We start from the raw sequence: 25,246 nt of genomic DNA, 5'->3' as shown, positions 1-25,246 counted from the left end.
CACAGGACTGGACAGGCTTTTCAGAATCTCAGTGGTTTATAACTAACAGATAGAAAGGCTGATGTGAGCAAACAAGCAGGAAGAAAGAAGGTGGGATTTAAACAGCCACCCTAATCCTGGTTGGTAAAGGCAGGCAAGAAGGTTGTGCTTATTAGTCCATAAGCAAGCAGTCTGGAGAAAAGAGTGGGGGGTACAGTCAGGGTCTGAGGGGTTTATGCAGGCAGAGTCATATGGCTGGGATTTTGATTTAGCTTGGGGAGGAAGTTTTTTCTGGATATTTTATGCTTGGACAAAGGCATGCCCACAAGGTCAGACTAAAGTCCACCACAGCTTGGAATGGGTCCTCTTCTCTGTTTCCTAACCCTGGCAACTGATACTCAAAGACAGACTAGCTCTGTACATGGAGGCTTATAGGAGCTGCCTTATTGGATCAGTCCAAGGTCTGCAGGGATAGACTATTTAGTCTAAAACTCTCAGCACCTCTGTACCTCTTCACCTCTGGTGGTTGGTAAAATTATCCTGCCGTTTCTGCATGCTCTGTATTTTATGCTCTGCATTTCAGAGACAATGTAAAATAGTCTCTGTATTCTGCTCTGTGTTTTCAGCATGCAGTGAAATAGATATTAATTTTCTGCTATGGCTACACCCACTTTTCCATGTGCCACCCTGGAAGGTTGGCTATGGGTCAGTGTGGCTCTTGTCCTAGAAAGGGTAAGCTACCCCTCTGATAAAAGATCCTCCATAAAGGTTGGTGTTTTGTTTTTGTATTGGATCTTGCCACAAAGACTCGTCTTACACATTTTCCTGCAAAGGATCTTAGGGAGCAGCAGTAGCAAACTGGAAGTACCCGTATTTGGTACTGTAGCGTTTTTCTTCACACTATACACGATTGTTTGGTTAATCTAAGGAAGAAACCACTTCCCCCAAATACACAAACGAGCTCAATCTACAATGTAGTGGAGGCTGCTTGGCAATTTTTATACAGCAAGTATGCCAAATCTGTCTGCTACTAGAAAAATGCTATATAAAGCTGTTAGCAGTTGCTACAGGCACTGAAATATGATGGAAACCCAAAAATATTTTTGATAACACTATTTAGTATGCAGTATCCATGGAAACCTGAATCTTTCATATAGTACAAACTGAGATCTTCCAACTACGTTTAAATACTAGCAATATTTTCTGCATCTGATGATACATTTGCCAAATACAGTCGGAGATTCATATTGAAAGCAGCTATTGGAATGCCTTTCACATCCCTGAACTAGAGCTGACTCTTATCACTGGACAATGACACTTCCACATTGAAATTTCAACAATATTGAGGAAATCCATTTTCATTCCGCAAGTATAGATTACAAATTCCTGAGAGGGCTGAGCAAAAATGGGCTGCCAAAATTCACTTATGGGTGGCAAAATGGGGGTAATTTCTCAAATATTAAATAAAAATATTAAATGAGAAAATAAATCTAGCACATTTCTGAGAATGTCTGTTTCAAAATGTTGAATGGAACTCAATTGGTGGCTCATCTTGATGGATAGAGAAAGCAATGGCCTAAGATTAGAAAGACTGGGAGGAGTAGGATACAAGCTTGTTGCTTCCTTCAACAATACTGGGAAAAAAATATTAATACTGGATCCAAAATTCATGGATGGTGAAACTGGGGAAGTTGTTTTGCTGAATATTTTGCTCTAATTCTAAGCTGTTGCTAGACATCCCTTCTCCCTGAAAGAGGGGCAGATTCAAATGTATCAAATAGAGAAAGAAACACCCCCTTCAAAAACCTAAAATTTATTTCGTGTAGGATTTTGCTTGCCACAGGCCAAATCATGTGTTCCATTTAGCTCATTAGGGGCATCGAAGTCAGAGGAAAATCCCCCAACAGATCATGGGGTTGGTCCGTCACTTGGTGGTAGAATATCTGCACCACTTTGAGGTTTTTCCTACAATCAAGCAGATATAAATTTTATGAAATAAACTAAATAGATAATAAAAAATGCAAGAGGCCCCATGTTTAATCCCCTGCATCTACATGTAGGGTTGGAAAAGAACCCATTCTGAAACCGTTGAGAGCTGTTGGCAGTCAGTATAGACAGTAGTGAACCAGATGGACTCGGAAAAGGGGCAGCTTCCTATGTAAATGGAGCACTTGGGTTCCTTTATAGCTTTGCACTTTTATAACAAACTATTAACAATTGGTCTCAATCAATCAATTTCTTTATTCGACCGATAGTCAGAGTTAAAACATTACACAATAATTAAAAACTATAACATCATAGGGGGTACATAAGTAAGGTAGGGACACGGTCCTAGACCTCTCACAGATAACCCACGTCAAAGCATTCAGTTATACGTTTCCGACACTTGAGTGCCAGGAAAAGAAATTTAGCCACTGACAAGGTTGTTTTCCCAGAAGACTTATTTAGCAGATATGCTGTCTGCATTCCTCTTTGTCGGGAACTGAGCTGGGGTAAGTATGGAGTTATAAGATACTGTCTTAAATCGTTGTAGAAGGGACAGCTCAATAAAATGTGCTCTGTGGATTCTACCTCACCCAATGCACAGTGACATAATCTCTGGTCTCTATTCTTCTACCTAGATTTTTCAAATGCAAGTTAACTACACTTACTGGAGAGAGAGAAAAAAACCCCCACACCACTCCAGTGTTTCTGGCAATAATTAATGTGTTGCTGAGCTTGGAAAATCCCTACACAGTGCCCAGAATAGGCACTGACAAATCCCAAGACATCATGTCCATGTATTCGGAGAAGCAGAAGATGTGACTGAAAGCCATTCTCTCTACTCCAGGCTAGTGCAGAAGAGCATTAGTGTAATAGCTTTTGGCAACCCATAGAAAGCACTCTGAAACTTCTGTTTGGGTGCCTTGATCTCATGAAGGACTCGTTGTTGTTGTTGTTGTTGTTGCTTTAAATCATGAACTCATTCATAAGAACTAGAGTTAAGGGGTGGCAAATAAGTCCTGTCTGTTTGCCATTAACTGATTGTACAATTAGAACCTCTATGATAACAGCTTCAAGCATAGCAGCTCTATGTTTTCCAGCTGAGGACCTCTGCGATGTGGGACATTTTGCAGCATGCTTCCTTTCGACAGCTTCTCAGAAGGTCCAAGTCACATTGGAGAGGGAACTATACTTTACAGCTTGTTCCCTCACTACTGTAGCTCTAGTTCTAGGGAATGGTAAGATGGGCACCTCCATGATGTAGAGCAGGCTTCCTCCAACTCGGCCCTCCAGATATTTTGAGACTACAATTTCCATCACCCCTGACCACTGGTCCTGCTAGCTAGGGATCATGGGAGTTGTAGACCAAAAACACCTGGAGGGCCAAGTTTGAGGAAGCCAGATGAAGAGCTTCATTTGAGACACAGACTGATGCACTCATGCCAGAGAGCTCCTGATCTTCCAACCCACACAATCCCATTTCCACAGATTTCTAAATTGCTACAAATATAATGTTATCTTTAAAGTTATATTCCCCTTAAAAAAAATTGTCATGGAAACCTCTGCAGCTATTTTTACTTGGATTTAATATTTTTGTAGATTGGGGCAGTTACGGTATCTTTCATGTAGCGTTGATTGTACTGCTCCTTGCGTCAGTTTTAAGGAAAAGCTTATTGTTTCTCTTTAGATTTAGGAATTAATTGTAGAGAGAGTCCTTGGAAAGCATAGGATGGCCATGGGTATGAATGAATATTGGGGTCACTTGCCACAGCGAGTATGTAACATAAGGGTAAACTGCAACTTGTTAAATTATTATTTATATTTACCATTTGTCCTAGCTGGGGCCTCAGCCTAAGTCCCCCAAACCCGTCTATCAAATTACGGTAAGCTTTTGCCACTCTGGCCCAGGTCTTTATTGTTTCTTTTCAGCTGTATAGTACTTGGTTCCAAATGGAGGGGGTGGGGGGGATAATAGCTCTGCAATGGAGACATGTGTTTATTCTAATTATACAACAAATAATTAAGTCTGAAAGCATTAACAGATTAATCAGTGTGATTAACCAATTAATGGCTTGATGTCAGATTAAAAGAGAGCTTTGACTAATTGGAGTCGGCCATTTTCTTCTCCCATTACCACAGTAAGGACTTGTTTGGTTTTTCTGGGGAGTTGCTTCATCATTTCCTCCTGTCCAATAGGATTTCTTGCAAGTAAAACTGGTTAAAATTGGTGAGCAGCATTGGTAGGGTAGGTGTGCCATTAAATGGAGTTGGGGGTATCTGGAAGTATTTTGTCAAGGGATACTCTTTCAGGCTATATTCATGCACTAGTTTAGGTTTATGCCTGCGACTTCTTCCTGATATTTCCCCTGAGATTCCCTTGCCTAGGCAAAAAGCCTGAAGCCTCTTGTCTTCTTGATTTGTGCCCCCCCCCAATTTCTTACCTAGCTACTCTTCTAAATAGGACTTGCAAGGGGAACATTTTTCTGCACCCTTGCATCTTTCCATCCTCTGCCCAGGTATGCAGGAGACATTATTGCACCTTGAAGACACATTTCAGCCAGCCAGGCAGAATGAGGAGGCTATGGAGCAGAGCTTGTGAGGGGTGTGGGCTGGTGAAGGGCCAGGCAGAGGGACCTGGAAGCCACACTCAGATCCCAGGACTGGTTCCCCATGCCTGATACAGGGCTTAGATGGAAAGTTATATGGTTTTGTTTGCCCCAAGCATGAAGGAAAGGGGGCATGCCACAATCAGCAGCTGCTCTTCTGTTCTTGTAATTATGAGTGTAGCCCTATTCAGCCATTCTCCTACATGTATTTCTTATTGCATGAGGGAGGAGGGTGGGCATGTGTTCTGTGACCTCGCCCCCTCCGTCACATAGCTGTTTTCATTGGTTCAGCAACCTGAACTTATATAGTGGGGAGTCTTCCCTACCTGTGTGGGCTATCTGGCTATCTGGACAATTTAAACCCCTTGAAGATTGGCACACGCCTGCTCTTGTCCCGTCCGCTCAGGTGATTGGAATCAGCTGAAAAAGGCCTCTTTCTAGCTACAATTCTTGTTATCATGGGGCAAGCTTTGCCCTGCCTGGCCTGCATTTCCATCTCCCTGTGGCAAAGCTCAAACTGCTGCACCTGTTTCTCATTGTGCTGCTCTTTTTCTTTGGGCTTTTAGGCAACACATGGGGGTTGCTTTCTGTTAGCTTGCTCATGTAATTTCCAGTTTTCCTGATCCAAATGGCATCCTTTCTCCCCCAAAGCCTTCTTTCCCTCACAGGGACATGTTGTGTTGTCAGCATTATTGTTACAGAATCACTGTGCAATAGTGGGACTAAGTCTTTCTCTTGGAGGGGTTGTTACCCATGGACTTTCTCCCAGCTATTTAGGCTGTTGAATTGGTTGGCTGTTGTGACTCAGATGGCAGCCTTTCCTTCTCTGGCTATATACACACACGTACCACCCAACAAGAATCCTGAGAATGGTGGTTTACCCCTCAAAGAGTTGCAATTCCAAACACCCTTAACAAATTAAAGTTTCCATGATTCTTTGGGTGGGGGCCATATATATATATATATATATGGTTTGTATTCAGTCTCAGTGTGACTCCATTGTGTTCCTTTGGAAAGAGGTTGTTCTTCTTCTGTCTGTTTTGTTTGGACTGCCTTGGTGGATCTGAACACCTGCCTCAGGGGAACCTTTGGACCTCACAGCACATCTAGCCAGTGAGCCGTGACATTAACTGTTCAGGAGGCGGTGCTATGGAAGCTTTCTGGTAACCGGCCAGTGTGTGCTGTGGATTATGTGTGCAATTTAGCATACGGGAAATTGCCAACTGATCCAAGATCTAGAATGAGTGTTAGGGAGAAATTTAATAATGTTGGCTACTAAGTGGGCTGTTGTATTTCAGCTGGAGGTGGTTTTCACGTGTTCATAGATGCACAATTTCAGCACAAACACTCACAACCTATATATGAGTTGTCATTATCTCTGTTGTCCAAGTGGAACTGGGAGGAGGATCAACTTAAGTGCCATCATCCAAAAGAATGGCCCCTGTATGAATCCCCCCCTCCCCCGCTTTAGCACTACAACCTTCTGGACAAGCTGCAGGGGAATGAAAACACTGGAAGATTTGGTATAATGCCAGGACTCTGGGATGTCAGATTAAATTAGGTTGCTATTGCTTGTGGGGTTTTGTGCCTGTAGTGACTAAACTCATCTATCATGTCTAGAAAATATACCTTATGAGTGAGGAAACCCCATTCCACTGCTCCAATTTTTCAAAGCTTCCTTTCCATTGCTAAGCCGCACCACATTACAGTATCACAGGGGGTCTCTTCATGCCGATGGCAAAAGGATGGATTTCCAGAATGAGGAATTTAAAGTTTCTCCCATGTTCCAGAAATACTTTTTCTGACTTTTCCAGCTTCTTTTGAAAAATAATAACTTCTGGCTTATCATTAAGGTAATTTAACTAAGGCATTAAGTTCCACTGAAGGCGTGGAGAAAATGGATCCACTCAACTCAGCCTCCATCTACTAAATTTCTCAGTTGTCCTGATTACCCAGAATGTCAATCCATTTGGGGCACAAGCAGAGAAATATTTTGGATCTGTGTGGTCAGGAAAATGTGTGTCCATATCTTTTGCTCCCATTGAATTTCTTTCTGTTAAAAGGAACTATTAAGGGCCAGATCAGATATGGGTGTGTGTAAGGTATAGGGAAGAAAAAATGCAGGAATCTAGATCAAAATATCCAAATAATGGTCTGATTTGTACATCACTTTAAAGTGCAGTTTGTAATTAAATTTTGGTTTAATGTGAACAAGCAGAGTGCTGCTCAAAAGACCATACTTCTTTCCTTCTCCACTTCCTTCTTCAGTGCTACTGGGAAGAAACAAGCCATGCTGTTACATGCAAACCAGAGCTGTTGGTTTGTTCCTCTTATAACTAACCATGATGGTAAGCTAGGGTTTGTTCTTGGCTTAACTTGGTGCACCGAAGAAAGAATTTGCAGAGGAGTAAAGCTCCAATCCTATATATTGGGTGGTCAGATGAAATATAAACTTTGGGTTCAGAGTGATGTGCAATCCAGGCCTTTAGAGTTAGGGAGCTTAAGCCCTTTGAAACTGGGGGCCTACTTAGGTGTTCTTAATAGGATATGAATGAGAACAAGTTTTGGGCCCTGAAGAAGCAGGGAAGTACCTGAACTGGGATGGTGCCTGTGACAATCACTAGCCATAAATGTGAACCTGGAGGCCACATTTGTGTACTCTTCTGTTGAAATTAATGTGATGATGTTTTCATGGAATTTATTTGTGTGCATGCCACACACCCCTACCTTATAGCTGCATAACACTATTGCTGAAAGGCTCCTGTGCTGTTCGTAGAAAAAAATGGCCTGGGGTGGTAATGAAGAGAGTGCCATTGACTGCTCTTTGTTGATAAAACTGACTTCTTTATGCCCTTCTCAGTTTACTAATTCCTTCTGTAGGATTGTTTCTCCACCCTCAATGATGGCTGCCTCTGGTATGTGGCACTTCACCCCTACAGCTGGGCAAGCTGGTCTCTAAAAGCTTGTTCCAATAAAGATGCCAGAATTATTCCATGGATCAGCTGTTTGATGGTACAAGTGCCAGCCCCCTCCCCCAGGAACAAATATATTTGCTCCCTGTTGAGCTCTCACTCTTTTGGCTTGGCGCCTGGAATGCAGAATCTGGTGCCAAAGCATGCCACTTGGTTCCAGCATTCACTTTTCTTGTTGTTGTTCTAATTAATGACTCTGCACATTAGAACAGTTACCAAAGTTTTTTTTTTTAGTATCTTTTAAATAATTTTTATGAAAGCATAAAAAGAAAAATGAACAGATGAAGAATTGGAAACATGCTATGACAAGGGTGTGACATACCTTGGAGTTCTTAAGAGAGGTTTTACCCCTCTTTCTTTTTTATTTTATTTTTTTATTTTGCAATGTTACATTCAGTTACACTTTTTAACATTCTTTACAATACATACTGTACATATGTGTCTCTGTGTGTGCGTGTGTGTATATATATATATATATGCAGGTTTTGGTGTCTTCGGGTGTCTTCCCGTGTAAGAGTCGAAGGTTTCCTCCCCGTAGAGGTGAGATATTTGCTTTCGTAGATTTTCACGGGTACAGGAATGCAGGTTTTGGTGTCTTCGGGTGTCTTCCCGTGTAAGAGTCGGGGTGTCTGTGCGACGTTTCGACGAGGTCTCATTTGTCATCTTCAGGCTGGTGCTTTCGGCTTCTTGTTACTGGAACCCAGTAACCCAGTTACTGGTTCCAGTAACAAGAAGCCGAAAGCACCAGCCTGAAGATGACGAGTGAGACCTCGTCGAAACGTCGCACAGACACCCCGACTCTTACACGGGAAGACACCCGAAGACACCAAAACCTGCATATATATATATATATATATATATATATATATATATCTTATTTGTACTTTTGTCACAAAAGTCTTACCCCTCTTTCTACCCCGGCACCCCTTAGGAAGACCAATTTAACTGAGAATCTAAGTGCCCAATTTTATCACTAGGATTAAAGCCACAATAGATTAGCCCAGTGGATCAGCAGCTGCCACTGCCTGCTGAATGGCGTGCTATTGGACTCCATTGCAGCTTGGCTAGCAGATCCAAGACAAGGATGTAGAGTGAGCTAGTACAGATTCTTCAGAATCTCCTGGGATCAAACTACACCAACTTGTACTCAGACCAAACAGTAGTAAACTCATTGTACACGGTGGATACATTTCCAAATAGAGTCACACAAGTTTGCACTGAATGTCATGAAAAATTACATTTCTGGGATGAAAGTGTTTTGTCTCCTGACTGCTTTAATACCTACAAATATATACAGTACAGTACTTCTAGTGTAATGTTTGGGTTTATTCACATATTGAAACACTTGTAGCTAATGTGTAGCAACCCAGTTCCTTGATCCTATCTATAGGGTGGATAAGTGAAAAAGAAGACCTAGCCACTACAACTTAAGTAGCAGAGGGAATTTCAGCAGGTGTAGGTTGCATAACATTAAAGATGCAAGAGTTTTATATCTTCTCACCTGGCCACTCTACCTGCCGGTCTTCCAATAATATTAATATTTGCATTGCTACCCTTCACTTTGTTTCTAATACATTTGTATGAGATAAGTGCTACAGGAAGATTTTGATCAAACACTACTTTAGATTTTGTCCTACATGCGATTGTGACATCATGCTAGATTGAGCAGTATACTGTATTTCTTTAAAAGAAACATACTTTTTAAACATTGTGTAGTGTGTATCAATGTTTTATTTTCCTTAATAAATGTTAATTTAGTCATTTTTGCTTTGTTTTGTCTTGGCCATTTGAGGTCATTGCCTAACTCCTAAAGCATTTATAGACACTTGAAAACACACTACTCATGATATAATATAGACAGAAAGTAATGGTGCTGAAGGAGGACCACCTGGGATAACAAAAACCAACCAACCAACCAACCAACCAACCAACCAAGGAGAGATGTATAGGCCTATACCAGTGGTCCTCCTGAGAGTTTTGGGGTTCCTACCTGCCTGGATGTAAATAAAAGGTGGCATCTATACTGAATTTGTTCTAGTGTAAAATATAGGTAGCCTGTTTTTTTCTGAATTAAAAAGCGACCCGGAGGTGTTCTGAGAATGACAGGGACATTCTAAATAGTCTGGATCACACACAGCAGTCTCTGTAACTATGGTGTGAATATAATTTTGGAACCATCTCCAGACAACTTTGAAACTATTTGTACTGTCCTTCAAGCCACAGTCTCATTTCTGGGAAAATGAAAAATGTTCCCTTCCTGATCAAGAGGCTCATCATGTGTTGAAGCTATTACAACAGTGTTGATTTATTATTAGCAACAGAAAGCAAAGTAATGACTTTCACTTTCCTAAGGTATTCCTGAAATAGAGCCAAGCTGTGATTCATTTCCCTTTTTTTCTCATGATAAGATTAAGCTCAGGTGCATCAATGAAACATTTCCATTTTTAAAAATAAAAATAATATTTTTCAAATTACATTACGTACATTTGAGAAAACAACTAAGAGCTTCCATTTTTAAGATTGCAAGCAGAGATAGGATAGTAAAAACTGAAAACTAATGTTTTAAGACTATACTTGTAAGCATAATTATTCATGAGTATACCCACTTCTGAGTAAAATTCTGTAGGCTGTTCGGGTATGAGTATGCTTTCATAACAGGTTAAACTAATGTCATTACTAAGCAGTCAGGTGCATAGTAATTTTTGATAGGTGTGTAGAAGAGCAAAATTCAGCAAGTGTTGAAACTTGCTGCTGAAATTCCCTCTTCGGCACAACTAGAAAAAGTACAGCAGCCCTGTGCTCTTTCATCTTGCCCCCTAGTAGTCTACTGAATTTAGTAACCAGTGTAATGATTACTGACAATGCAGTTCTATGCATGTTTACTTGGAACTAAGTTCCATTGTGTTTGTTAGGGCTTACTCCAAAGTAAGGAAGTTTACAAATGTGCTGTTAGAACTTAAGATTTATTTATTTTTTCGTTGGATCACCAGGTTGATGGTTCTGGGATAACTCAGTTGGAAGAGCATAAGCATCTTAATTTCAGGGTCAGGGTCATTTTGAATCAAGGTGGTGGACCGAAACATGACTTCAGCATTATTCTAAACAAGAAATAATTTTACATTGAAAGACTCACTGGGAAAAGTCTTTGGCATACAATTTCATATGGTCTGTGGCTTGGTGAAATGTTTGCAGCAAAGCTAATGGCTTTGAGATGAAATAATATCTAGTGTGGGCGTAAAACACAGGTGCTGTCGTGAAAAAACTTTTTTTAGCATCTCCATGCTTTGGAGATGCTTGATCAAATTGTATCTGAAGTAATCCATCTGACCTTTTAGAATCATTTGCCTTCAAAGTACTTTGGAGAGTATAATCTGGGTGTATAACTGGAGCGTCCAACGTATTAGGTATTTTGGCATACCATCATGGGCTAGTGATCTCCCAGCAACATTGGAAAAATGTCCCTCTAGTGCTGGCATAATACCATGCTCTGTGACAACCCCTCTTGCATAAGACCAACATGGTTCATTCTGAGCACTTGACTGGTGGCCCAGCAAATTATGGGCTTGTGGTGTTGGCATAGCTGATGAAGGAACAAATGTTGCATTGTGGGAAGGAAGTGTGCTGTGTGGTCACTTCACTGATAAAGTATAAATTGTTTTGCAGACCTATATAAGGATCAGTTAGTCTGATGGATACCATTGGAAGGATAAGACATCAGTTGCATTGAATGGGACATTATGCCCTTTTGGGAAATGAATTATGTGTCATTAAGTTTTGATATCTGCTATGGCCATTTGTTTATTTACTTGTTTACTTGGCTTATTTACAAATCCGCGATAAGCCACGATTGTTCAATCAAAAGGAAATAACATAGCTTTTCTAATTCTAAAAGAGCATACAGGAGTGTGTAATCAATATTGCCATGGAGAGCATCATACTGTGATTTCTCCTTACCTGAAAAAACTTTGAAGGGCTTGAAGGCAGCGCAGAATAAACTGACTCCAGCTTTTGAAACTTGAAAATACTTAAGTGAGCAGAACATAGCCATGCTACAATATTTATAAAAAGAGCATACAAATTTAACATAGGTTGATTCATAACCAAAATTTTGTTGCACTCATCTTGTCCCTTAAATTGCAAACACTTAATAATAGCCAACACTGTATTGTATGATGGAGGCAGTAACTGTATGCAGAAGCTGAGATACAAGCCTTGGTAGGATAGGAAAGGAAGTAAATGGACCACCAGAGCCAGTCTACAGGAGTACCAGTGTGGAATAAGTGTCCTTTGAAGCAAGCATGTGAAGCAATAAATGTATCTGGAGAGGGACTAGCCCGAGCAGTAGGCAAACAGGTGGGTGGACAAGCAAATAGGGAATATGATTGGTCAAGAGCAGGGGTCAGCAATTTTTTTCAGCAGGGGCCCGGTCCACTGTCCCTTAGACCTTGTGGGGCCCCTGGACTATATTTTGGAAAAATAAAATGAACGAATTCCTATGCCCCACAAATAACCCAGAGATGCATTTTAAATAAAAGCACACTTTCTACTCATGTAAAAACACTAGGCAGGCCCCACAAATAAACCAGAGATGCATTTTAAATAAAAGGACACATTCTACTCATGTAAAAACACACTGATTCCCTGACCATCTGTGGGCTGGATTTAGAAGGCGATTGGGCTGGATCTGGCCCCCGGGCCTTAGTTTGCCTACCCATGGTCAAGAGAATAGACGTTAAGCAGGAAAAAGAAGAGGCAGGCTGACTGGTAGAGGTCCCGAGAGCAAAGCTTGACTCTTGCTAGTTTGCTCACCATTCTGTGTGTTTTATTTAATTTGTACAATAAAAAATGGAATGTGTCTTGCTACCAATTCATGAATTATAATGCTTTCAGCTATTATAACATTTTAATGAAAACAACACAACAGGGTTCAGCCAAAGGCAAGGATGGATAAGATGGCCTTGCAGCATAGAAGTAATTTTGGTTCATCATTGGAATATTTCTAAATGAGTTTAAGAAAAAATATTTTGCAGTGTGGATCCTCAAAGCATAGTGATTCTTTCTTTATCACAGGTCAACTCATTCCACTGACAGTGATGCAGCTGCTTAAAAATGCACACAGCTAGCAACATTTGTTGCAAAATAATTAGGCAACAGTAGTTGCAGAAGCCGGTTTTTCTGCACTTGTTCATTATTCCTTGTGACTCCTTACTGTGCCAAATGTTTTACAGATCTTATCTCATTCATCTTCACAACAGCCTGGGTGGTAAGCTAGTGTTTTTATTTCACAGTTAGAATTTGTAGGACACTGAGCTATGTTGTGCAAAACTACAGACAGTCACCAACAACTGAGTTTCTGCCTGATTGAGTCAATCTTTACATTATGTACTGATTCTAAAACCTTGCTAAAAGAGGATGTCTGCACCACATCACGTTCATATGATTTGCTTTCATATCTTTCCTGTCTTGTCCTCTGTTATCCATCACTCCGCATCTGGTTACTTCCTACCAAAGTTAGTAGCATCCCATTAACCTTGACTTGATAGCCCCCCATATTAGTCTGGAAAACTTCTTTTAAACTTTATAGACATGTCATGTTCCTGATTCTGACTGTTAACCCCCTTGAAAATAAATAAGATGATCATTCCTGGGATAGTTCAGTTGGTAGAGCATGAGACTCTTAAATTTAGAGTTGTGGGTTTGAGCTGCATGTTGGGCAGAAAATCCTTGCATTGCAGGGGGTTGGACCAGATGACTCTTCCAACTCTACAATTCTATGATTACTTCTATGAATCAATATATATTCACGTATGGAACATTTTAGGGAAGCTTTTAATGCTTAATAGACTATTGCATTTTAATATTCTGTTGGAAGCCACCCAGAGTGGCTGGGAAAACCCAGCCAGATGGGTGGGGTATAAATAATAAATTATTATTATTATTAAAAATAATGAATACCAGATTTTCCTGGTTTGGATATGTTGTGTGTTTGACCCTGACCAACTCTGCACAGCTCTGCAGGGACGTAGCTAGCTGCTCCAGCACACGGATGTGCTTGCATTTCTTATATATTGCTTTTCTCCTCCTGTGCTGGTTCTACAGCACCTATATGCATAGTTCCATTAGAACAGGCATAGGCAAACTTGGCCCTCCAGATGTTTTTGGCCTACAACTCCCATGATCCCTAGCTAACAGGACCAGTGGTCAGGGATGATGGGAATTTTAGTCCCAAAACATCTGGAGAGCCGGAGTTTGCTTATGCCTGCATTAGAATGCAAGTAGTTCTGTTTGTCTTTACTTTTATCCTACTATGTGCCTTATACTAACTTTAAGTGTTCTGTCTCCCTACTCTAAGAATGGGGGCCAAGTCTGTCCCTATTTACAGCTGCTTCCTTGCACTCCCCTTCCATCTCATGTTGACTTGTCACCACCCTCTTTGGATCTAGTTAGTCACATCGCTGTGGTGGACTCAAGTGGTTGGGGTCTACAGTATGTCTGGAGTGGTGTTTGCTTGCATCACAGCCATGCCATACCTTGCTTCATCAAAGAGTTAAGCCTGTTCCATGTATGGCCATCTACAGATGATCTGCAAGAGCTCATGAATCAAACATAGCCCTGAGTTCTGATGTGTGTTAATTTTCAATCAAGGTACTGCAGTCACACTTGTATACCTGAAATAAAACTCCTTACATGTTCCTTGAAGAAAAACACCTCCCTTTGCAAAACCAAAAACTTACTGTTTAATCAAGAAGATACTAATAGAAGTGAAATACGGATGAGTTAGCTTATGAAAGGACTTTAAGCAGTGTTGGATTTCTTGGCAGAAAACCCTGTGTCACACAATACATGCATCCAAGTGTTTTATCTCAGTGTTATCTGCTTGTGACCCCTTTTTTGGTGTCCAGTTAAAGAAAAGCAGTTGGCATCGGCTGGCTCGCCAGCTGCGCATAACTATGGAAAAGCAACAAAGAAGATTACAAATGGCCTTGTGGTCAGTATTGGAAGCTTAAACAAATTATACAACCCACCCACCATTCTTGGCCCTCTTATTCTTGTTAACAGAAGGGTTTGGTGTGTTTTTTTTAATCATGGGAGACTGATTTATTTGTCTTAAGTTTCTGGAACTGTTCTACTTTTATGGAACCCTGACTTCAGAGAGAAAAATCCCAGCAGGATCAGTACATTTCATTATTATTCTTTTAAACAGCCTGAGGAACATGCAGTAGTAGTAGTAGTAGTAATAATGATTATGATGATGATGATGCGACAAAACATCAAACATTAAAAACTTCCCTAAACAGGGCTGCCTTAAGATGTTATGATGGAATCAGAGAACTGTAGAGTTGGAAGGGACCCTGCAATTCAGGAATCTCAACTAAAGCATCCATGACAGATGGCCATCCAACCACCACCTTCCGAGGGAATCTGTTCCACTGTTGAACAGCTCTTGCCGTCAGAAAGTTATTCCTGATGCTTAATTGGAATCTTCTTTGTGTAAAAATGCAGTGGAGGGTGGTGTGTGTGACTATGAAGGGTCTTGGCTGCTCATTTTCCTTTACAGCTTACCACCTGATTGGTTTAGTTGCACTTTTCTGAACCCTTTCCAGCTCTACAATATCCCTTTTCAGGTGCAGTGACTGGCCTTGGAACAGTCACTGCCTGTCAGCCTGACCTGCTTCACAAGATTGCTTTGAACATGAGGAGGAAATATAGGCCACCCTTGTAGTTATAAGAGGAGGTTGCTTTAGGCAACTGGTAGGACAGGTATTGCCAGTTACCTGGAAGCAATAGAGGAGCTGAGGGAAAAGAGCATTCAACACCCTGGGTGGACCATGCTGGAGGCTAGTATAATAAAAGTTGTAGCACTGCCTGACTAAGCGCCCACAATACTTGCCTGAAACAAATCCAGGGGCCCTGGTGACAACGGACACCTCCCAAAAGTTGCCTAGTCTTGCTTTGTTTAAGCCCTGCTCTTAATTCCCAGGGCTTCAGTTCATTATTTTGGGGATGGGCAATAAGGTGACAGAGGTGCCAAGGTGACAGAGGTGAGCTCATTGTCAAATGTGTATCTTATCTTTTGCTTTGATTTACACACCACTTTAAAAGCTGGAAGCTATTGACTGTTTCAAGAGCACCACTTGACCCATTTTCCTTATTTGATTTTAGTGAAAGAGCCCCAGACAAAGTCCCCTATGCCCCCCTATGCCACACCGATACAAGCTAAGCTTGTTTGAAGTGGTACCAGCATGCTCTATCTCAGGGGAACCTTTGGTCCTTCATATGTTATATGACTATAATTTCCATCAGCACCAGCCAGCACAGCCAATGGTCAAGGATGAGGCAGCTGTAATCCATTAACACCTACAGGGCCACAGTTTCCTCACCCCTTCTCTTTAACATCAAGCTACTACAAAAGCATGTAAACAGGTGTTCACATAGAACCCTTCAGCTTGTTCTCCATGTCCCTTTGGTCTATCATAAACTGGCTGCTCTGCTATGTATTCAGATTTTTACCCTTCTGCTACAGTGCAAAAGTTTGAAGATGGAGTCAGGCCACCCAATGATAACCAACTCACGGTGTCAAGCTCATTGCAGAGAAAGGTTCCCCACACACTACAACCCCAGTTATTGACTACGTTATGTTGAAAAGCTGTCTACTGGAAAGCTTAAAAAAGAAATGAGATGCTGAGTTAGGAGATGCTGAGCCCTATAGTGTGTGTGTGTGTGTGTGTGTGTGTTTGTGTGTGTGTGTGAACTGGAGTTGTCCTTCTGTGAGTTCAAGCTTAGGTTTGATAAGTGCAGTGGTTAAGTGAATAAAAATAATATGTGCCTTTCTTCCTGTGAAAGTTAGTAGGAATGGTTGAAATGAAATCATCAATGAGTGGGGACTGGTGATGAAATGTGGATTGGACCCAGTGTTCATGGTGCATTCAGGTACATACCCAACACACACAGAAAACTGGAGGGCACAGCGGACCTAATGAGTCCTGTAGGCAACAGACTTTGCTCCAGGAGTTAATATCTAGCTCAAACGCTTGAAATTTCCCCTTACACAAGTCAGGAAACCGCTTGATCAATATCAACAATTTTGTGCTATTTCCTTGGGCTGGTGAATGGAGGTTTGTCGGTTGTCGTTCTCCTAATGCAATTTGCCCGTCCTTCCTTTAGCTGTTAGCGTTCTGTGTGCAAATAGCAAAATGTTAACTCATCAAAATGTTAATTCATTCCAAAGGTGTTCTCTGCATCAGTGATCAGGATGACTAAGATTTGTAAAGGGCATCAAATCTTTGCTGTGCTTTTAATGTTACTTGGGAGCAGCAGCGGCACACCCTGCCTGACATGGCCACACCTCCCCAGAGCTGAGCAGCTCGCCAAGGGAAAGGGAAAGAGCCAGAGGGAGAGCAGCCACTCCAAAGGACTAGCTGTTCCGTTCTGTTCTTGAGGAAACTATAGCTTTTCTGGGCTGCGGAGACGTTTCATCTGGAGAATACAAATGGAGTTACAAATACATCAGAGCTCTGAAAATGGTCAAGGTCCGTCCCGATTGAGCCTGCCCTGCTATGTAAATTGTCTCACAATACGGTATAGTTTAAACAGCGTACAGGATGTTATTCTTGATTTATTCAAACAGGAAGCAAATTAGGGAAGTTTTGTTGGACTAAACTAGGCGTGTGTCTCATATGGGTTGTTACATTCTTAACAGGAGTACTCTGTTTCTCTGTGCAAGTACATACTGTTCTTGTTTTGAAATGGTAGATCTGGTTTGCATTACGGACTTAGCAGAAAGGAAAGCACTTTTTGTAGGTATAGTAACTGTTAAGTAACTCCCCTTGTCCTCTGCAATAGACATGTCTGATCTGCATGTCTTGGGATGATTGATCAAGTACCGTAGCTTGAACATTATTAGGATTGAACTGACTGCTGCTGTTGAAAGGACAGGCAAGTTTTCAACATATGCAGTAGTTAAAATTGGATTATTTAGAGCTCAATTTATATATGGAGCAAGGTTTACTGACTGTCTTTGAAAATGGACTGAAATACAGTAATCCCTTCATCAAATCTTATACCAAATGAAAACATTATTTACCCTTGGTGTTAACCAGCAGTGAGTTGCAGTCTGCATTTTGACCAGCAAACTTTTTTTATTTATTCAGCCAATTATTCTGCAAATTAAGCCATGTTAGAAGCTCTAGTTCTGAGGCATGCTTTTTAAAGATATTGTAAGAGTTTCCCTTTAGGAGAAGCATGGATAGATCAGAGATGGAATGGCTATGGCAAGGGTTCACCACATGAATAATTTGTGCATAATTTCTTCATACCACCACCACCCCCTGTTCAGATTTGTAAGATTGTATGATGGTAGCTGGGCAGGTTTCAAGTTGATGAACAGGTGTGCCTAACATGATCATGTTTCCCTTTTGGCCCAGATATTGTAAGCTTTATTTGTTCAGGCATAGTGCAGAATGTATGCATGTCTCTGCTTATTAGAGAAGTACCTACCACATTCCCATTACAAGTGCCAGAGTTTGTAAAGTGTATTTGCTGATTTGTTGTACAATATAGGTATCTTTGCCAAGGTCTGAACGGCACACATAATATCATTTGAATGGAAAGGCCATTCTTCAAACAGAACTAGCCAAACCAGTGTGGTGGTTGATCGCTTGGGAAGAATTCATTGTAGTGCTAAGGAGATTGTTGCATCAGCACAAGCATTTCAGTTTGCCAGATGGAAGAATCTCCCCTCTCCTCCCCCTGGGTGCTGTTCTGGGGGCTTCCAGAGCCATTTTGGGAGTGGGGCAAACAGGGAGAGGAGGGGGGTTACAAAGCCCCACTACTGTAGTGGAAGACCTTGCTTGCAGAGCTTATAGCCAGGGCTGCTGCAATAAACAGCTGTGCAAGCCTTTGGGAGGCAGAGATGTGAGAAGGTATCAGAGGAGGGAGAGAAGGAAAGAGGGACAGAGGCCACTATTGCCCTGACCATCATTCAAGGCACCCCAGGGTACCACAACACACTAGTTGAAAACCACTGATCTAGAGGCAAATTTGTTATGCTGTACTCTTCTCACTCCTGTTTTCCTCTTGTGATGCTTTCTAATCTAGATGTATGAATTGCAGTGCGATCCTATGTCTGCTCAGAAATAAATCTAATACAGCTCAATGACACTTAGTCCTAGGTAGCAGGGCACAGGTGTGTATTCTCAGTGTGACAGAGCAGGCAGGTTGCTACAATGAAGTTCCAAAAATGCCTGATAACTATAGTTATGGAGTCCAGAATCTGGTTGCTTTCAGCATTCAAGAGTTTTCTTTTGCATTGCACCTAGAGTTTGCTTAAAATATGGGTACGAAAGTCAAGTGTCAGGTCAGGCCTGTCATTTGCTTAGTTTTTGTAGCTATGATGATTTCTCATTTCAAGGAGCTGTACTACAAAAGTGTCGTGTTCCTGTGAGATTATCTCAGGAGGAATCTAGAATCATTTTATGTTTTCAGAGGAATTACTATGTATTGATATTTCTGACTTGAAAGCTTATTACATCCTTTGCCAAACTGGTGCTTTCCAGCTGTTTTGGACTACAGTTGTCAGTGGCCGGGGATGATGGGAACTGTGGTCTAAAACAGCTGGAGGGACCAGGTTGGTGAAGGCTGGCTTAATGGGAAAACTCAACTTGGCCTGGCTATATACTATATATTAGCCACCTGGACCAATTCATGCAACAACAAAATTCCTTGGGCGTAAGCAGTTTCCTACAACTTCTTATTGAAATATTACTAGGGAAGGATGAATTATAGATTGGTGGTTGAGCACATGTATTGCATGCAGAAGACCCCAGGTTCAATACCTGGTCACTTTAGTAAAAGGATCAGGTAGTGGGTGTTGGGGAAAGACCTCTGCTTCAGACCCTGGAAGCCGACATCGTCAGAAAATGCAAAGGTGGATTAGGCAGGCAGCTGGATTTGTATAAGACAGCTTTGTATATTTCCTGAGGAGATCCCACAACTCCCTTGGATAAAATGCTTTTCTTTCAGCTGAAACCTGCTTTGCTCCAACTTGTCCTCTTGAAATATGAAGCCCTGAGAAACAGTTGTTTCTTCCCACAAAAAAGAGAAAGTTTCATAATGTGATGTATTTATTAGTATGACACACTGGATAGTGATGGATTTAAGTTTTTGAGTTTAGGTCTTTAAAAAGTAATTCTTATTGCACTGGGAGGAATACAATCGGTGGGATGTAATTAAAGTGTAGGCAAAAATAACCACATTTTTCACTTGGCAACACATAGATACAGTGCTACCAGTTTGATTGTTGACGGAAAATATTGGTACTTTCAAATGAATGAATGAATGTGGAGCTGCAGTATAAATGGTTCTGGTGTGAATTGTCTTTTTGAACAGTTTGAAGGTGTGGTATTTTCCAGTAGTTTAACAAGGTAATTGTTTTGCAGATGAAGTAATATAGGGTGTGCTTTTAGACCTAAAGCATGCAAAGACATGTGTTCTGAAACCGCTCTGCTAAAATATACCAGCTAACCACCAGCTCCTGGATCAGCTTCTGGGCACCAATAGCAAGCAGGTGATTTAACACTCTGCCTAGCAGCCAGGAATTGGATTGACCATATGCTAAATTAAAAAGAGAGCCTGCCATATAATGTGGATTATTGTGTAGTAGATTTACATCTGCATATGCAGGGAAAGTAGTACGATTCCTTCTCTGTGCAGCATCTCTAATGACAGAAAAAGGGCATGTATATAATGCAATTATTTTCTTCTTTCAGTTCACTGAGTTGGGGATCAAGAAACAGATGTATTCCCTTTCATGTATTGTTTTTCTTCAGTAACAAGACAGTTTGACAATTTCATTTCCAGACACTTGAGGCAGTGAAAGCATATGCAAAACCTTTCTTTTTGAGTGTGAAGTGTCAGTGTGAAGTGTTTGCTTTTGATGATTTCAGTGGAAGAAAAACAACAAGCCTCAAATTATTTTGTGTGTCAGTTGGATGACTTAAGGGAGGTAGGGGGAATAATGCAAGTATTTGGCAGCAGCACAAAAAGGACAGCAAAAAGCATTAAAGATTGGCTTGCGGCTTGTTTGTAGTTAAAGAGAAATAAGTGGATGTTGCCAAGCTAGTTCCAGAACAAAAATATACCCAGCATCTGCTAAGAGCATTAGAATTTTAGCTGATAATTCCTGGGTTAGTTTATGCTTATGTTTGGCTTTTTCCTCTGAAAATATCAGTGCAACTACAAGAGGCTCCCCAATTAGCTTTTCTTCTTGCATTTTTGGAATATAACTTAAAGGCAACTTTCGTGTTAATTGTGGACTTGTGTCATTCTTGGACAAATATCCTACTGAATTTGAAGAACTTGAAATTGCACAGCCTGAACAAGTGTGTCCCCCAGAATAATAATGGTGAATTAAAGGGTTTATTGATGCATATCTGTCTCCTGTGTATGATCACATAGGTCTCATTCAGATAAAACTAGGGCTTCATACTGCAGGAATGGGCCTTGGGCTCATGTACTTCCCCTCCTCCAGTGCAACTACAGAGATGGAATTTGGAAACTTTTGGTCTGGTTTCAGATTAAGCACAGCTGCTTGTGTTGTCTGAATCCAGAATCCTGAACTGTGATTATTGTTAACTGTGGTTTGTTGGATTTTTTTTTGAAATTGGTTTGTTTCAATTAACCATAGTTAAAGAGTAGGGTGGTCAAGGATAAAAGAGGCACAACAGTAAGGGAAGAGAGTAGTCTTTGCAGCAGCATACCCAAGGTATTGGTCACTATCACAGCACGGGATATGATAGTATAGCCTTCAGGAACACTAGCAGGAACCTTTTTTCTGGGTCCATTGTATCATTGCTAGGTAATAGAGTTGGATTTTACACTGTGATACACAGCAGTGTGTAGGACTGGGCTGCCCGTATTGTACTGGGTCAAACTATTGCTTCATCTAGTCCACTATTTTATATTCTGACTGGAAGTTTCAGGTAGAGGTCTTTCAGACTTCTACTTCATCTGCTTCCTCTGATGCCAGGGATTGGATGTGGGACTTTCTACATGCAAAGCATGTACTCTCCCACTAAGAAACAGTCCTGCCCGCTCCAGAAGGTTATATTTTAGTCTTTCTCTTCACACAAAGCAGCATTCTCTTCATATTGGTGACATCAGCAGAATCAAAGCGGTGCATCCAGCTTCCTGTTATCCTGGGATACAACTTCCAAGCAAGGATTAACTTTTCTTGTACCCTGTAAAATTGAATGCACTACATAACTGGCTCCTGGTGACAAGCTGTCACTTTCTTTATGGTTCTATAGACTGAAAATTATGGTACTTGGTACACTAAAACTCAGCACCCTCACAAATAATGACTTCTTCCCTACTAAAGTATTACTTGAAAATATCAGGCTGTTTTTCCCTGGCAGGCAATATATATATATAAAAACAGGTAATTAGGGTACTACCAGGTGGCAAAATAGATTTTTTTTGGGGGGGGCACAATATCACCAGGTAGTGTGGTTGCTGACCTTGAGCCAGACATCCTGGAGAGTGAAGTCAAATGGGCCTTAGAAAGCACTGCAAATAACAAGGCCAGTGGAAGTGATGGTATTCCAGCTGAACTGTTTAAAATTTTAAAAGATGATGCTGTTAAGGTGCTACACTCAATATGCCAGCAAGTTTGGAAAACTCAGCAGTGGCCAGAGGATTGGAGAAGATCAGTCTACATTCCAATCCCAAAGAAAGGCAGTGCCAAAGAATGCTCCAACTACCGCACAATTTCACTCATTTCACATGCTAGCAAGGTTATGCTTAAAATTCTACAAGGAAGGCTCAAGCAGTATGTGGACCGAGAACTCCCAGAAGTGCAAGCTGGATTTAGAAGAGGCAGAGGAACCAGAGACCAAATTGCAAACATGCGCTGGATTATGGAGAAAGCCAGAGAGTTCCAGAAAGACATCTACTTCTGCTTCATTGACTATGCAAAAGCCTTTGACTGTGTTGACCACAGCAAACTATGGCAAGTTCTTAAAGAAATGGGAGTGCCTGATCACCTCATCTGTCTCCTGCGAAATCTCTATGTGGGACAAGAAGCTACAGTTAGAACTGGATATGGAACAACTGATTGGTTCCAAATTGGGAAAGGAGTACGGCAAGGCTGTATATTGTCTCCCTGCTTATTTAACTTATATGCAGAATTCATCATGCGAAAGGCTGGGCTGGATGAATCCCAAGCCGGAATTAAGATTGCCGGAAGAAATATCAACAACCTCAGATATGCAGATGACACAACCTTGATGGCAGAAAGTGAAGAGGAATTAAAGAACCTTTTAATGAGGGTGAAAGAGGAGAGCGCAAAATATGGTCTGAAGCTCAACATCAAAAAAACGAAGATCATGGCCACTGGGCCCATCACCTCCTGGCAAATAGATGGGGAAGAAATGGAGGCAGTGAGAGATTTTACTTTCTTGGGCTCCATGATCACTGCAGATGGTGACAGCAGTTACGAAATTAAAAGACGCCTGCTCCTTGGGAGAAAGGCGATGGCAAACCTAGACAACATCTTAAAAAGCAGAGACATCACCTTGCCAACAAAGGTCCGTATAGTAAAAGCCATGGTTTTCCCAGTAGTGATGTATGGAAGTGAGAGCTGGACCATAAAGAAGGCTGATCGCCGAAGAATTGATGCTTTTGAATTATGGTGCTGGAGGAGACTCTTGAGAGTCCCATGGACTGCAAGAAGATCAAACCTCTCCATTCTGAAGGAAATCAGCCCTGAGTGCTCACTGGAAGGACAGATCGTGAAGCTGAGGCTCCAATACTTTGGCCACCTCATGAGAAGAGAGGACTCCCTGGAAAAGACCCTGATGTTGGGAAAGATGGAGGGCACAAGGAGAAGGGGACGACAGAGAATGAGATGGTTGGATGGTGTTCTTGAAGCTACTAGCATGAGTTTGATCAAACTGCGGGAGGCAGTGGAGGACAGAAGTGCCTGGCGTGCTCTGGTCCATGGGGTCACGAAGAGTCGGACACGACTAAACGACTAAACAACAACAACAACAACAATATCATTTACTATGATTATCTCTCAACCGGTAAATGTCCATGGGCAGGTTGTCGTCTGCTTTTAAAAATCATTCTCAGAATAGTGCATTCCCATCCTGTAATTACATGGTGTTGTGGTCTGGACAGGTGTGCTTAATTATTGGAATACATAGATTGCGGGAGCTGGATGTGAATCAGATCTACATGTGTTTTAACTTCAGAATTTCTGTGTAGGTGTACCTCTATTTTGAACTCAAAGAAGACCAATCTAGACTGAATTATGAACAAAGTTCTCTGTGTTCCACATATGAGTTTCCACATTTCGTGAGTGGTTCAGATTTTACTAAAAATATTTATAGTTCTCATGGTTCTGGGGATTATATTTGAAGGAATCTTGGAAGTCCACAGCTAGTCTCATCAGTGATTCCAGTGGCCTGATGGAGAGAAACACGGGATGACCTGAAGTTGCAAGAGTACAGTGGTACCTCGGGTTAAGTACTTAATTTGTTCCGGAGGTCCGTTCTTAACCTGAAACTGTTCTTAACCTGAAGCACCACTTTAGCTAATGGGGCCTCCTGCTGCCGCCACGCCGCCGGAGCCCGATTTCTGTTCTTATCCTGAAGCAAAGTTCTTAACCTGAAGCACTATTTCTATGTTAGCAGAGTGTGTAACCTGAAGCGTATGTAACCCGAAGCGTATGTAACCTGAGGTACCACTGTAGTTGCTAAATACCATTGCTAAAAATTTTTAGTGAGAATGTATGAGCAACCTAAATGCTCCTCACAGCTTTAACAAGGCTGAAAGTTTAGTGAAACGTAAAAGACAGACTATTTCATTTAAAGAACTTTGCTTCAATTAGCAAATCTTGCATGCAATGTTGCTAAAAGCTGGCCCTGAATAATATTTATCCGTGACTATAGAATCAAGATCCATGGTGATAGGGGAGAAGGTTGTCCAGGCTAATAGTCAAATGGGCTTTTACTGAATCCAAATCTTGGTACAGCAAAATGTTGTTCAATGTAATTCGTGACCATTCAGTTTATGATTATGAATGTCAGAGGACTCATCCACAAGTTGTAGGAAGCCTGCTTCTATCTAGAATACTTTAGAATACTTTATCCTACTTCTTTTGGAGCCTGTTGGGCTGACATCCCAAGTGGGCTTTTTTCTGCTTAATTGTAACAGGTGGCAGCTTTACCTATGGCCAATCGAGCAACGCAGCCTTTTCTTCCTGACTTGCTTTATATCTGTGCTTTGAACCACGACTCCTTGCAGTAGAGTTGGCATTTACTTGCACATTTCTTTCCTGTGACCTAAAAATGTAACTAGAAGAGTGCCTTACTGAAAAGACACTGCATTTTCATTTTGCTGGTAGATTTGCTACATTGCCTTTGCAGGACTTAGAGAGATTTGAACTCAAGCCAAGTCTAGTGATTTGACGCGCTAATTGTTGGAGTGGCATATCTAGCCTGTGCTGGCACTACAGAAATTGTGGAGTGGGGGATGTTCAATAAAGCACAAGTGGATTCCAGGCCAGCAAGTTTTATCTCACATGAAAAATGTTAATCTGCCCAGCCTCGTTTCCACTTGTAAAAACCACCTAGAACTACCCGTGGTCCTCTGCCAGCTCGGAGAAAGTTGATTTTTCTCAGAGAACAGACTGTCTCTCTCTCT

At 41.4% G+C, this 25,246-nt stretch overlaps 1 protein-coding gene across 34 annotated transcripts in view; it reads left to right on the top strand.

Annotated features, from left to right (window-relative positions):
* ABLIM1 (actin binding LIM protein 1) overlaps positions 1–25,246 on the top strand; it is a 219,979-nt gene that overhangs the window by 31,766 nt on the left and 162,967 nt on the right. For 2 of the 34 annotated variants that reach the window (XM_082222617.1, XM_082222613.1), the window contains exon 1: positions 16,919–17,070. The exons of 31 other annotated variants lie outside the window; for them this stretch is intronic. In XM_082222617.1, the coding sequence (XP_082078743.1) occupies positions 17,031–17,070 (40 nt within the window). In that variant the 5' untranslated portion in view covers positions 16,919–17,030. Of the gene's footprint in view, positions 1–16,918; positions 17,100–25,246 lie in introns of those variants that run through there. One more of the 34 variants, XM_082222610.1, reaches the window with a different exon arrangement.

The sequence above is a fragment of the Podarcis vaucheri genome (assembly GCF_965113315.1).
Source record: "Podarcis vaucheri genome assembly, chromosome: 5".
Classification (NCBI taxonomy): domain Eukaryota; kingdom Metazoa; phylum Chordata; class Lepidosauria; order Squamata; family Lacertidae; genus Podarcis; species Podarcis vaucheri.
The sequence above is the reverse complement of the archived record's forward strand: the minus strand, read 5'-3'. Positions and strand labels throughout refer to the sequence as shown.